The following is a 14,840-nucleotide window of genomic DNA, read 5'->3' as shown; positions in this document are numbered from 1 at the left end:
AAATGTTACCATGAAAAAAAAAAAGTTACCCACGCTTTTTGCATGTAAAATGTGTATGTACTTTTTAGATATGTCGTTCATTTAAAATGTGCATGTACTTTTGATTCTTGTGATTTATACTCAAATACGTTATGGCATATGTGGTCTATTTTTATACCATTATATCGTTATGTTGTGTGTCTGCCCCACCAATAACTTTGAGCGTGGTCCGCCACTGTGTATGATGTCTATGTTGTGCAGCTGAAAGCTCAAATCCACCAAGAGAACGAATGGCAAAAGAAGCGCAGACCTTCATGGGAAGAAGGTTGTGAGCCACTACATGCTGATCAATCCAGACTAGAAAGCAAATAAACCATAATTTACCATGCATTAGCCCATTTTTCTATACTACTAGGTACAGTCATACTGGGTTTCTGGTGCACTGAACAGAAAAGTGTATGCACGGAAGTAAACTGAACAACAAATCTGACCCACTATTCTGGGTTTCTGGTAGTGCTACTAAAAATACATCAGTGTCACGAAAACAAATTGGATTGACTCTTCTAAGTACACACAGGTTCATGCTGCTCGCTGGAAGAAACTCAAAAACTGTCTGACAAAACATAAGATGACACCAGAGGAATAGATAAATCGAGCCAAATGCTGGGAAAATACTAGTTTCTCCTTATCCAGGTGAGACTGAGCTACCAAAAGAGCTTATTACTCATCAAATGAATGATAATCTACAACATACAAGGATCAACATGATGATTTCAGTATTGATCTATTGGCCCACGCATGAGCATACAAATTAAACCTTACAACAGGCTTCTGCCCTGAAAGGAATGTTACAGATGCTTAGGGAGTAGTTCAAAGAACACCTCAGAAAACAAAGACACGGATACTCTTGGTCATACAGTTCACCTTTAGCCATGGACATGACTGCCATAATCTTGGTTGAACTTTTCATATCTATGTACATGAAGATGAGCAGACGGTCTTGTATTCCTCAAAGCAAGTTCAATATCTTCTGTAGTTACTGGACCAACTTCAGGCAACTCTGCAACATGTCCCACAGAAAAAGCTCTAAAGACTAACCGACTCCAAATAGAAAGAGTAACACTTTTTAATTAACATGCATTGAAAGGTACTATCATAGTACAAATTTGGTTTTTTTATCTGTGGCACTACTTATTTTCTATTCTGCAAGCACTGCAACCCAACATACAAGTAAGATTTTCCAAGAAATTGAAGAGAAGTTGACAACAAAGAGCAATAAAGTAGCAAGTAGTCATTTGTTCCTGTTCACAAGAACAGAATTGCTGAAAAGAAGAGATTACTAGTTACGAACAAGTCACATACCATCCTCAGGGACCTCTTGCCTGCGTTCAAGAACTGACATTAACCGTCTTAGGGGCTGCATTGCTGCTTCCTTGCATACAAGGCGAATATCAGAGCCAGAATATCCTTCAGTTTTTTCCACAAGAACATCATAGGGAATCTCCATTGTGCCAGGTGTAGATGGCAGGAGCTCTTCAAAGATAGCGTGTCTAGCATCTGGCTCTGGCAATGGAACAAGAATCTGATTGACAAGTTATGGGAAAAAAAGTTCGTTCAGATTTGTCATGAGACTTGAGCTTTCGATTAAAAAAACAGAGATGTTCTCTTTTCTAAAAAAATGTGACAAGCTTTTTTTTTTATAAAAAAAATCAATCCCTTGGGGGAAAGACCTCCCTGAGGCACTGCATTAAGGAGAAACCTCAACCACAGGGTCGACAAAAAGGCCCCGAAGGCTGGCTGCCCAGGACACAATCACATATATCTCTGGAAGCAGTTACACAGCGAAGGGCCCTTTTTTGTGACACCTTGGGTTCTAGCCCTGGTTGGCTGGCACCCCAACTGGGTGCCCAACCACCACACTAATGCATTCTCATGCAACTTGAACTTTGACATAAGCATTCTGGAGGCTGCTGAGTGCTATAAATTTTCTAGATATTGACCAAACATTATTTAGAATGGTGCCAAAAGAATCACTTGTGCCGGAAGTTGTAAAGATAACTGAATAATTGGAAAGGAGTAAAGATCAGACCGCTGATTTTAGATTACAAAATGATAAAGAGGGCCCTGTACAATTATGCCAATGGTTTGTATACTGAAAGTTCACGATGGTCTGCCATGAAGGCTTGTCAGACAAGGCAAGATTTCTAAAACAGAAAAGAAAATGAGGCTTGCTACCGCACCTGACTCTTGCAGTTCACTACCAAATAAGAAATCAAATAGAAATCACACATTCAGAAAATTATAGAAAAATGTGGTAATATGTATGAAATTTGTAAATCAACTATTTGAAACACAAGATTATTTAGAAAAGGATACACGCTTCTCCAGCCGACGCAGCATTGCTGCATCCAACTCCCATGGTAAATTTGTTGCTGCTAGAACAAAAACAAGCTCATCTGTCTTAGTCAACCCATCCATCTGCACCAACAAAATCAAAATGTTATGAAATAACCAATACCGTAGAGACAATAGCCTGTTCCCAAAACTGAAGACTAGTTTGTGATCAGTTCAAAGAAGTTAAGAAAGCCAATGATATTTTGCATGTCAAGTTTGGAAAGCTTGAGATGCTTGCTGATCCCCGTGTAGTTAGGTATAATGTCCTTATTTCCCAGATTTTGTAGTTTCCAAAAAGTTATGATTGCAACCAATTTGTGGTTGAGAAGCTCAAAGTTCTCAATGGAAGATAACTGATTATACTTTAGGCTTTGTACAACCCAAGAAAGCTACCTGTATTAATAGCTCAGTTTTCAATCGCCGGCTAGCTTCATGTTCACTACGAGCTTCACCACGTTGACTAATGATAGCATCAATCTCATCAAGGAAAATGGTAGATGGTGCATGATGCCTTGCAAGCTCGAATAACACTTTCACTAGTTTCTCCGAGTCACCTGCATCACTCGGACTATTAGAATAAGCAAAACCTTTCTGGGAGTGAGGTCAGGAATGAACACTGTGTGCAATAAGGCTACGTGTATTTGAGGCTACAAGTTTGCTCTAGATGCAAAAGTTCAATTATATATTTTGTTGTACAAGTTAGTTGTGCTGCAGCCGCGCTGCAGCTTGTAAAATGATGAATACTGTTTCCAAAACTAGTACAGCCACTTTAAGTTGAAGCAAACACACCCCACATAGAAAGCATAAAGTAATCATATCATGAAGATTAAGGAGTGTGTGTGCTGCACTTCATGCAATCAATTAGTAAGCACTTGGCCATCTGCACTTCATGCAATCAATTAGTAAGCAGTTGGCCATCAGCTATATGGCAGGTAGTGTTAACACCAGAGGTTCAGGGGATACTAGAATGGTAGATTGTGATGCAACTATGAAGTTTGTGCAACAATGTCCACAAAAGAGATAACAATAGGTAGCAGAAGATGATGTAAATACATGCCAGGGAACATAACATGATTATTTGAAGGCAAAGAGCTACAGGTCAGCAGCTTTGAGAAGTTACACTATGATAACAAAGAACAGCTCTCAAGTGGGCAGCATAGGAGGCCCTAAGCCTTGCTGCATTGCATGTATGCGGCAGGGGAATATACAAACAAGATAGAAAGGGAAACATAGCAAGAGTCATCCATCTTCTGGTCCCCCTTGGTTGCATATTGAAGTAATGTTGAGGCAAACTGAGTCCAGTTACAATTTATGTTCATCTTTAAGCTCCGTAGTTATGCACAGAACAAGTGTTAAATTTCGTGGAAGGATCAAATTTCCACAGTTATGTAGCTTTGAGCAGACCTAAATACTTCTATCAAGGAAATCTCTATAGAGCAGGCAAAAATATTACATCTTATAGCAAATTTGCAGCAATAAATGGAGCAATAAAAGAAATGCATTAGCTCATACTGCCAATATGGAACATATAAATTGATGCATGCTCATGAACCAGCAAAAACATGTCAAGAAACACATAGAAGACAGTGACATACCACGCCACTTGCTCACAATTGATGAGGCAGAAATATTGAAAAAGGTCGTTTTGCACTCGGTAGCCACAGCTTTGGCTAGCATTGTCTGAAATGAAATATGCTGAGGTTATAACAGTTGCACTCGAAGATGATCGGCAATTGGCAGAGCCTGGATATAGCATCACAACTAACAGCCATACATACTGGCAGAAATATGCAGGATATGAGGAAACAAGCAAAACAAACCAGTATTGACTATTGACGTTAACAAGTGACATTATCCTTTTTTTAAATGATTCAGTACAACTAAAGACAAAAGAAATACTGAGAAAAGAAACAGATCAACTGCAACTTTTTCAGGTAACAATTCCACGTGTTACGGAGCTTGATCCTTAGACACCAAAATAGAGCAGCCAATTCTCTATTATCTTTGATAGTTATATGCTTAGCCAAACCGCAGTAGAGAGTAGAACATTCCAAAGAACTGTTCTTTTCTCGAATAGAGGACAGCTTCAAATCATTTCATTAAAGAAAGAGTAACAAGTACACTCCAACGAAATGCTGTAACTTGGTAATTCAATTATACCATGCCAGATATTTGGATTATTTGCACAACTACTAAAGTTCCATGATGAAAAGTCAATAGTATTATTTGTTTTAAATAGGGGGAATTAGCTTGAGAGCAATATGGACCTGCAAAAGTATCACTTAGCAAAATATAGCTGCCCTAGCAAAATATAAATATACATAAAGAACTAAAAACAACAGGAATATCATATATGGTTCAAAAACGAGACAAAAAATGCAAATGATTTTTGGAAGTGCAAACCTTTCCTGTTCCAGGTGGACCAAATAGTAATATGCCTTTCCAAGGTGATAATAGACCAGTGAAGTATCTGGGATTGAAACACAAGAAGCAAGTAATTAGTCAGCAGAGACGAAAGTATCCAACTGGACAACGCATGATTGAAAAAAGTTGATTGTACAAAAGAAATCCTTAAGACCTTGACTAATACAAATTTTACATCTGTCCTTTAGACCTTTGCAATAAAGACTCCTTTCAAAATCAGTCAGAGTGAATATTACTGTTGGATGGTTAAAACAGGTACTCTATAAAATATGAATGTAGCTTCCAGTAATAAAAATGTTGAAGTAGGTAAATAACTAACTAATTACCTAACTGCAAAACAATGGTTGATAGAGTTCGCCTTTTAAATCAATAGAAATGGAAGCCAATGTGAAAAGCCATGCATCACAAATTGATTAAACAAACCTTGTACGTCATCCATATCATAAACGTATACAGATACAAATAACATGTAAAGAATATGTTAAGAAAGTATCTATAAACATGTGTTTTCTTTAACTTTGCTGCTAAAGTTATTAAAACAATGTTCAAATGAAAAAAACATCTAATTGGTACTGCAAGATGTATAAATCTTTAATTTTATTAAAGATTTTCTAGGTTGTACACATATAACATACAATATATTTCACTGAGAAGTAAGCCTACTTGGGATATTTAATGGGCATGACAACTGCTTCTTTGAGAAGACGCTTTGCATTGTCCAGACCTTTTATGCTTTCCCATTTAACATCTGGACTCCCACGAATTATATCCCTGTAGGCATTGGACAAGGAAGCTATAGTAACAACAGTCCAAAATAAATTAGTGCCGCATGAGTGATGTCATGCACAGATTTTTGAAAGATTTACCTCAACAATGCCTCAGCTAAGTTGAGCGTTTCTGCAGATTCAAATGAAGGAAGTAGAGGTTTCTGCCTGCAACCACCATAACCTGTTACCACAGGTCCATAAAAGGGAAAATACATTTGCATGGCAAGTGAAATACATGGTCTTCGAAGGTTATGTTTCCCAAAGAAAATAATACAGCAATGCTTAAAAATTAACGATTGGATCCAGATTTTTTCGAGAACGTGCTTGAGCACGTATATTTGAAGTCCAAAATCAGGCACAAGATTGCATCAGGTTTCATCATGTAAGCCACATGGAGCATGCTGGTCAACATGCAGAGCATAAAAGTCTAGGAGCATCTCTATCTTAAACTCTTAATAGAAACCTGCTATTTCTGGAATTCAGTCAATGGAAGTAGAATGAAGGCTTTCAAACAAACACTACAGTGCAGTTTCAAGTAAATTTGGCCACACTAACTAGTAGTTACTAATTGATGAACAGAGTAACAGATGGAATTAGCTAACTTTAGAGCGTAATTTCAGTGGTTCGCATAAAAAAAATTGTGTAGTCAAACTCTTTCTGATGTACACCCAAGTAAGCAGAGCAGCAGGTCTTACGGTGGACCATCCTCTATAGCCCCATTGCGTATCTCCACCTTCCTCTCCTGCGAACCAAAACCAGGGGAAGCAAATAATTACATGATTCTCCAAGACGGCAAACTAAAACCATCACCAACCAATGCAACAACAGCTCAGCGACGGTATCCGAAGACACCAGGCACAGATGACCCAACGCACCATCCGCTCGAACTGCTCGAAGACGGCGAGGTCCGCGCCGCCGTTGGCGCGGGCAGCGGCGGGGCGGTGGCTGGCCGCATGGTCGGATCCGCCGCGCGGCGTTGGACCCTCGTCGCGGTCGTCGCCATCATCGCCGGTGGCCTCGCGCCGGATGCCGAGGCGCGTCTCGTAGTACACCACGAAATCCTGCGGGGGGGAGGCCAACCGATCGCGCCACGATATCTCAGGCACATGCTGGGGGAAGGAGCGGTACTGACGCGAGGGGGGAGGAGTAAAGGGAGAGCGCACGCAGAGGCAGAGGTCAGCCAGCCAGTCACCTCGAAGCTCCAGCGGGTGAGGGAAGGCTCGCCGTCGGCCATCGAGACGCGCGCGCAACGCGTGGGGGAAGAAGGGCGGTGCGGTACTGCTGCTTCGCCGCCGCGCGCACCCACGCACGCACGCACGCGCGACGCGAGCTCTCCGGAAGCAGCAGCTGGGTGGAGCCGTGGAGGCGCCGGGTGCGGTGGGGCTGACGGAAGAATAAACAACAGACAAGCGGCCGGGACAGCGGGGCGTCGATGGAATCTGCGCTGCCGCGCTGGTCTTTCCCCGGGAGGACGCGGGGACGGGGCTCAGTTTCTCTGTGACCGCGCCGCTCTCACTGACAGTGGGCGACCAGAGCGCGAATTCGCGGTTCTGGCCCATCTGCCAGTGGGAATTTGTGCAAGAGCCGTAGGTTTGTAGGATGGCCCTCTTTTCACCGCGGACTCGCTGACTGCAGATTTCCGTGTGCGTTGTCGCCACGTCCGACGACGCCTCAGCAACAGTGCTTCTGTTTAGATGCCATTGGCCCTTTTCGTGTTAAGAGTAGTACCGTCGCTTTTCCTCCCATCCAATCAGCGAACATTTTTCAGCAAAACGAACAACACAAGATCGTGTATTGAGCTGGAAAATGTTTTCATGTTCCTGTAGTTTTCTATAAAACTGAGTTGATTTCTATAAAATTTTTATGCAATTACTGTGAAATTATTAGGTTCCAAACAAATTATAAAATTAGATTATAGCTTTGGCTCATCAAGACAATTCCGTCAAACTGTTCGCGATACATACGATTTTTTTTGGCCACCGCTTCCACACAAAGGTGCTGATTGAACTAGAAACAACGATGTAATATCACAGAGAAATCTATGGATTTGTTTGGTTCGTGACCACAATGCCACAAGTTAGTTATGCCTAGTTATTTTAGTTTTGTTCGCTGCCACAAATACGATGTGCCACACTTTCTTAACATCATATTTCACACGTTATAAACTTATTTTCTTGTCAAACTTTATCACAAATGTAGCTTCAATTTTACTCACCAATTTTTATATTGTAGTCATAGTTTGTGGAAGGTTTGATAGAATAAAATATATCACCAACCAAATAGACCCTATAATTCCTGCTACCGCAGCACGCGTCACAAAACTCACATCAAAACAGGGCCAGTAAAGACGGCACCTAGGCCACCATGAGTAGACAACGGAATTGATGCAGGAGCCAAACCTATCAAACATCTTTGATTGGTTCAGGGGCTCCAGAATAGAGATCGACCCGTGCTATATTGGGCTTCTGTATCATGAATAGTGACACTGTGACAGTGATCACACTAACACAGATATATCGACGGTCGACATGTCCGCGAACAATCGATAAGAAATGAAGGCGTCCATGACAAGAGTCGTCACCTGCCGTTTGTCCTGTTATTTCTACAGTAGCGCAGAATAGAGAATACTGCTCGTGAGTACTACGAGACAATTTCCTGCTTTGATATCAAGAGAGAGAGAGAGAGCGGTGTCTTTTCTCTTTTGTGATTCTAGAAATTTAATTGTACTTTTTTTGTATCTATCTTAACTTTTGTGTTCCATAGGTCCGTTCGAAAGGAATTTTTTACAGCTTCCTCTCACATGTTACTGAAGAAACGTCATTTGCAGCGAATGGAGCCACGGTTGTTGGCCACAATTCCCTATTTGATATCAAAGGGAGCCACGGTTGTTACTTTTAACTAGGCCTCATTTAGATGCTGAAAAAATTTCAAACCGATGAATAGTACCATTTTCGTCTTATTTGACAAATATTGTCCAATCGTGGACCAACTAGGCTCAAAAGATTCATCTCGTAATTTCCAACTAAACTGTGTAATTAGTTATTTTTTTACCTACATTTAATACTCCATGCAAGCGGCTAAAAATTGATGTGATAGAGAGAGAGTGAAAAAACTTGGAATTTTGGTGGCATCTAAACAAGGCCCTATTATAAGTGGCAACAATTCCCTATTTGATATCAAAGAGACAACGATGCTTTTTCGTGATTCTAAAATTTCAATCCTACCTTTTTCATATCTATTTCAACGTTAGTATCCCACATGACACTGTTGTTAGTTTAGATCGGCTTATTGGCTGTGGCATCTGACCGCGCCGCCTTGATTAATTACTTCTAACCCTATACATGGTCCGGAGACCGGACCAACCCGTAAACCGACCCATGGTAACCCGTACTTGGAGGGCACATCCAAGCTGGTCTGCATCGGGTTCCAGACCGCTCAACCCGTCGGGCAGGCGAGGTGTGGCCGGCCGTGCTACTGCGTTGCTCTCTTCTGCATCTTGGCCGCGGCCGCTTCCTTCTTCGCACTCTGGCAACTTACCACCGAGCCCCAGCCGCCGGGAGCGACCTGCGTTGTGGTCGAGGACATGGCGCCGCTGCCACTGAGATCTCGGCGAGATCCGCGCCCAGGTGGCCAGGGCATAGTCACATAAAACGGGTTCGCCACCTTCGACCCTCGACCGGGTTCACGGTTCATTTTCGACCGAAGTGTAAAAATCTCTCGCAAGTAGCCACGTTCCATGACTCCGTACCTCACAGTTCCGTGACCCCGTACCTCGACCTCATCGACCCCAAAACTTTGTGACTATGGGCCAGGGAGCACGCCGATCTGGGCGACGGGAGGGCAGCCGTGGACCTGGTCTCAAGACCAAGCACCATCCAGGCCTGCACCTGCTCAACGTAGCGCACCGCTGCAAGCCTCTCTCTAAGTCGTCCTGTGTAAGCGCCGTCGCTGCATCCGGCGCGGAGCCGCGGACTGCGTGCGGACGGCCCAAAGGCGAACGCCGCAGACTTGGTGCGGACGGCCCATGGCAAGGAAGGAATTGGCCACAGAGCGTGCGGACCACGCCATTGCTGAAGCTGAGCTCGGCGGCGCGCGGCGGACTGTGCGGGAGCGGGCGATTGGGATGGAGTCGCGAGGGGAAGGTGGGTATTTTTTTCTGCCTCGGGTTAAACCGTGAACCACGGGTACCAAATCGGAAGCATAGCCTCTTTCACGGATTGGACTGGGTTTTAACCACAAACCGGTTTAACCGGATCATGTACAGGATGAATTACTTCAACTACTATAAGTGACCATAATTCCCTATTTGATAAAGAGACAGAGAGCGATGTCTTTCGTGATTCTAAAAGTTCAGTCATACCTTTTTTTACATCTATTTTAACGTTAACGTCACATACCATTGTTAGGGACTGTTTGGATTTATTAGCTAATTTTTAGTGGGAGAGTGTTTGATCCAACTGCTAATAGCTGTTAATAAATTTTTTTAGGGGAGATAGTTGGATAGTGGATTGAAGGTATATATAAACTATTAGCACCTATTAGCAACTATAAATCTGCTAATGAAACTAATAGCTAGCAACCCTGCAGCTAATAATTAGCAGGTTATTAGTATGTCTGTTTGGATCCATTATTACTATTTTTATCTGCTAATTTTTAGTGCTAATAGATCCAAACATGCCTTTAGTTTAGATCGGCTTGTTGGTCATGCCATCTAACTACGCCGCCATGATTAATTAGACCTTACCAAATCTAGCACTGAGGTGTGGTGAGCTTGAGCTAGCTGCCGCCATGATTAATTAGACCTTGACCACAGAGGTGGATCTAGCACTGAGGTGTGATGAGCTTGAGCTAGCTCCGCTACTGCTACTTATGCATGGAGCCCCTCCTAGGCTCCTCCTGCAAATTGGTAGCCATGGAAGGAGGGGCAATATCCTGTCTGTTTTAAGACCTGTCCAGCCCTTGCCTAGCCAGACAACAAAACTTGCCCCAGGAGGTCTGCCTGGCCATGCAGCTTTTCTACGTCACTAACAAAACAAGCCAGGGCGTGTTTGGTTTGGAGATCGAATCGATCCGGAATGGAATGGTGCCGCATTGAAAGAAATCGGGCCATCCGGTGGTTTTCAGAGGAACGAACTCGTCCGAGATATTAGCGTCTTCGTTGGACGAGGCAGAATGGCCTGGCGACGGACGACTTCAATCCATGAGTCAATCCAAACGCTGCGGCTAGGTTCGGACTTTGGATCAGATCATTCCGCGTCGACTCGTTCGCCAAACCAAATACGCCGAATGTATTGGTTGTTTCAACATAAAAACACAACCCACCAAGCCACAATACTCTAGATTATTTGTTCGCAAAAAAAAAAAAGAACTCTAGATTATTATCCAGTGTATAACTGGAGGATAATATTTATGGATTTTCGTATTACACCTGATTATGACTAAAAAATGTATTATAAAACAAATCCAAGTAAAGCAGACGAAGTACTGTGATAAAACAAACCACTTATAGGAAAGCAGCTCGCAGCAAAGGTGACCAGGTGCGACTATATAGCTTCAGCAATTCGCATTCTCAGACGGCAATCGACAGGCAAAGAACAAGGTACAGCAAAAGTGCAACCAAGCTAACCAGCCTCAGTTTCAACACTATGGACAGTTGAGAAACTCTTCTACATGAAGTAACAGATATATTAGAGTAACAGCAAGTTCTACCACAGATACTGATTAGTCAAAGGTGCCCAAAGGTAAAGGGAACCGACCACAGGTGTACAACCAAACAATTCAGAGTGGTAGTCATTTAGAGACTTCCTTCCATGGCAAATATCTCCAGTCTGTTTTTATCAAGCAAATGGCAATAGATTAGGACTGAAGTATGACGGGTTATTACATCAAGAACAGAACCAGGTTCTCATGCACCGCTCGCATACAGGCGAGTCCACTCCTTGGCTGCAAATGACATGAAATCTCTCATTGTAAGCTATAGGAAAATCGGAGGCCAGAAGTGACAACATTGACTGATTTGTCAACTTCAATTTACCTGTTTCAACAGCTTCTACCTCATTGGCTTTCCAGTGCTTTGCAATGTTATCGGAAAGAGGGTCATCTGGATTTGGCGCACTCAGGAGAGCCTGTATACTGAAAGCCAGAACAATGTCAAGGAATAGCTAGCATGTCCGTGGGTACAAAAGGCATAGAAACTGAACATCGTTCATAAAGTCATATTTTGGTGCTGCACAAGAACAAAAGAGAAACAACTCCCCTTGGCACATTTGGTTTATTAGGTTAAAAAAGAAGAAACAATGTTTTTGTAGGCAAAAACATAAAGTACGGTACACTGACACTCAGAGACAGATATAGAGACCTCAAAAGAACCGTTCGAATCTGAAGTGCTGGGCTCCATTTGTCCTTGAGAATGTCGAGGCATATCCTACCAAGCTGCAACAGTAAAGTCCTCTGCTGAATAACAATTCATAGGAAGGAAACTGGGCACTACAAAGGAATATGCTATATGCATGCTACCTTGTCAATGTTGGGATGATAAATCTTGGTCAGAAACCTAACCTGCAACAGCACAAGCTAAATAAGTGTCCACTGAGATTATACACAATAGAACAGTGTATTTGACTAGGTCTTAACACTTCAATGGACACCAAAGAGAAGGGGCAGAAAATAGTTAGCCCTTCTAACAGATGACATTCTTAATCCAAATACATACTACAAATCTGAGTCAGCCAAAATATGTTTGTATTGTTCAAACAGAAGAAAATCAGGTAAACAAGTAGTTAAACTAATACCACACATCATACAAAGCTGTTTGACGATTCAAATAACTATGCAAAAGAAAGCACAAGTCAACTTGGAAAAGAGAAGTTTTACTCAAAGTTAAAATACAAACAAGATTAGCTTACAAAGTATAGAGCACAATAATGTTATAGACAATAAGCAAATTTTATAGTTACCTTTGGGGCAGCCATTGGATATTCCTCAGGTAAAAAGAGTTCAAGCTTAAAAACTCCACCTGACCAATCAGTAAGCGAAAGTAACACTATCAGGAACTAAGTATGATTACAAGGAAACCAATAAATGCTCTAAAAATTAATTTTCCAGTTACAAATATCACCAGTACAAGCAAAGAATTATGGTGATTGCTATAACGCACATAATGAGCTAAACACAATAATCCACTAAGCCAGGTAAAAGTGAGTTCCACCATGGTTTTCAAGGCATCGCCTAGGCAATGAGACACGCTGCGTTTCTGGGCATCCAGGTCTTCACGACAAAAAAAATCAGCAAAAGAGATGGATGGAGGGACGGAGAAGATAGGAAGAACGGGAGGTGAGCTGGCCAACAAGACAAAGAACCTGAAGCCACTGCCATCCCTGTTGGCTACAGTGCACATGGTCAGCGCATAACTTGCTCCAGTCCGCTGCGACGCAGTCAATCTGAAAGGGGGCAGCCGCAGCGGTCGATCTGAGGGCCTAGAGCAGGGAGGAAAGGAAAGGGAAGGGAAGAGGCAGGGAGAAGTTGCGGGCAGCACCGCAGCAGCAGCGCATCTGAAGCGAGAGGCGCAGAGAGAGGAGCCCCCTTGTTATGCTCTGGCATATGGCATCACCTTGCCTCGCCTTACACATGCCTAGGCCTAGGCGACTGGAAGGGGTGGCTCGTCATGTCTCCCCTTGCCATCTTATGAACTGGTTTCCACTAGTACGTTACAGTCATTCCCTACCATTTTAGAATGGACATCAACTAACCCGTTGTCCTAGGTGCATACTAGTAACTTCCATAGTCCTTACCTCCGAGAAAGAGATAAGCAGTGAATCTGTTACATTACAATTACAACTTACACAAATCAGATCATCACAGCATACATGGATAAGAACTATGGGATCATGAAAGGAACAAAATAATATTATTGCCTATTCATCAAAAATAGCTACAGCCTACAGACAACTATAATCTATAGTAGGAAATAAAATATGTCTTTTGTTTCCCACACAAATATGTAGAAACAGCACACATAAAACAAAGCTAGTAATGACCACCGCATACTATATTAGTGCAAAACATTACTAAAATTACCTGCAGCTAATAGAATGCTGCAAATAGAAGCTGAGACTCATCAGCCACAGTATCGCCCAAAAACTAAAACTGACAAGCCAAAAGTCACCAGCCAACCAAACAATACAAGCTTACCTATGTGCACATAAACTAAAGCAAACATTTCAGCATTTCTCCCATTTCCAGAGGCATCTTTTGAAAAGAATTGTCTCGACTCGACTATCGATATCTAGAAGCACTCCAATATTACCACTCTAGTCTCTACACCACGCAGCACGAACAGCGCATAAAAAAAAAATCCGAATCAGAAGCCCGCACCTTCATAGGGCGACTGCGCCGGCCCAAGGATCATAACGTTGAAGTAGCGCATGTTCTCCTCCGAGGGCGACGCGCTGATCCCCGGTGCTGCACGGACGAACGAACCAAACCAAACCATTTGACTAACAGAATGAAAACTCGGCCCTCAGAAAAAAACGAAAAACTTGACGAAACCTGGCTCGCTGAGCAGCCGCTGCGTCTCCTGCACAGATCCAACCACATGGCAACCAAAAAGAGGTCAGACAAAACAAGCGAGGACACAACGAATCGGATCGGCGGCGGCCGAGAGATCTGCTCAGAGGTGATCAGATCGGGCGCGCACCTTGATGATCCGCCGCGGGAGGTTGCTGTTGGCCATCGGATCGGGGCCGGGGTGCGGGGGCTTCCTCCTCAACGAAGTTGCGGCGCCGGCGATGCCTTGAGGATGGCGCGGGGGAGGAGGAGCAGTCGGTCGGGGTGGGGAACGGGGGAAGCGGTGGTGGGTTGGACGCTCGCTATTGTACGCGGACGCGGTTTTTGCTGCAGTGGTCTTCTCTGCTTGGGTTTTATCTCAGCCCTGTCGCGTTACCTCAACGATTGTGATTAATCGCAGTGCCTTTTTCAGGGTAGTGTTGTTACTTTATTTTTATAAAAAGAAAGGCATAAAGTGATGGCATGCATTATGCTGCGTTAAAGTATATATGATTGATTGAGTCGAAAATCGCATCATGTCCATCTTGGGTTCTAACCAAATTTTTCTAAAGAAGAATTTTGACTAGCACTATTTGTAAAAAATGTATTTTCTTAAATCAAAATAACTACACATTATGAAAGTGTTTTTACATAATCTAGAAATGTCCGTCTTGGATCGGTAATGTATATTTTTTCTTTCAGATATTGACATTAAAAAGTTTATCATGGAAC

At 42.8% G+C, this 14,840-nt stretch overlaps 2 protein-coding genes across 3 annotated transcripts; both read right to left on the bottom strand.

The window, feature by feature from the left end:
• Positions 1 to 590: 590 nt before the first annotated feature.
• On the bottom strand, positions 591 to 6,997 carry LOC136531047 (uncharacterized). 2 transcript variants are annotated; one of them, XM_066523761.1, is made up of 12 exons: positions 6,757 to 6,962; positions 6,440 to 6,625; positions 6,260 to 6,306; positions 5,664 to 5,729; positions 5,461 to 5,568; positions 4,777 to 4,843; positions 3,969 to 4,053; positions 2,767 to 2,927; positions 2,356 to 2,457; positions 1,342 to 1,561; positions 904 to 1,039; positions 591 to 815 (listed from the first exon to the last, which is right to left on the bottom strand). In XM_066523761.1, exons 1-11 carry the CDS (start codon positions 6,796 to 6,798, stop codon positions 906 to 908), a joined length of 1,218 nt encoding a protein of 405 aa, XP_066379858.1. In that variant the 5' UTR covers positions 6,799 to 6,962; the 3' UTR covers positions 591 to 815; positions 904 to 905. The 2 variants fall into 2 exon arrangements, with proteins under 2 accessions (XP_066379858.1, XP_066379859.1); XM_066523762.1 differs by having other exon boundaries at positions 594 to 1,039; positions 6,757 to 6,997.
• A 4,231-nt stretch (positions 6,998 to 11,228) lies between these two features.
• On the bottom strand, positions 11,229 to 14,431 carry LOC136531046 (ubiquitin-conjugating enzyme E2 36-like). Its single transcript, XM_066523760.1, has 8 exons — positions 14,260 to 14,431; positions 14,112 to 14,139; positions 13,938 to 14,024; positions 12,521 to 12,579; positions 12,081 to 12,122; positions 11,923 to 11,996; positions 11,599 to 11,696; positions 11,229 to 11,507 (listed from the first exon to the last, which is right to left on the bottom strand). The coding sequence occupies exons 1-8, from the start codon at positions 14,293 to 14,295 to the stop codon at positions 11,470 to 11,472; spliced, it is 462 nt and encodes a 153-aa protein (XP_066379857.1). The 5' UTR covers positions 14,296 to 14,431; the 3' UTR covers positions 11,229 to 11,469.
• Positions 14,432 to 14,840: the final 409 nt, after the last annotated feature.

This window comes from Miscanthus floridulus, unplaced genomic scaffold (assembly GCF_019320115.1).
Source record: "Miscanthus floridulus cultivar M001 unplaced genomic scaffold, ASM1932011v1 fs_266_8_9, whole genome shotgun sequence".
Classification (NCBI taxonomy): Eukaryota; Viridiplantae; Streptophyta; class Magnoliopsida; order Poales; family Poaceae; genus Miscanthus; species Miscanthus floridulus.
This window is presented reverse-complemented; position numbering and strand designations above follow the sequence as displayed.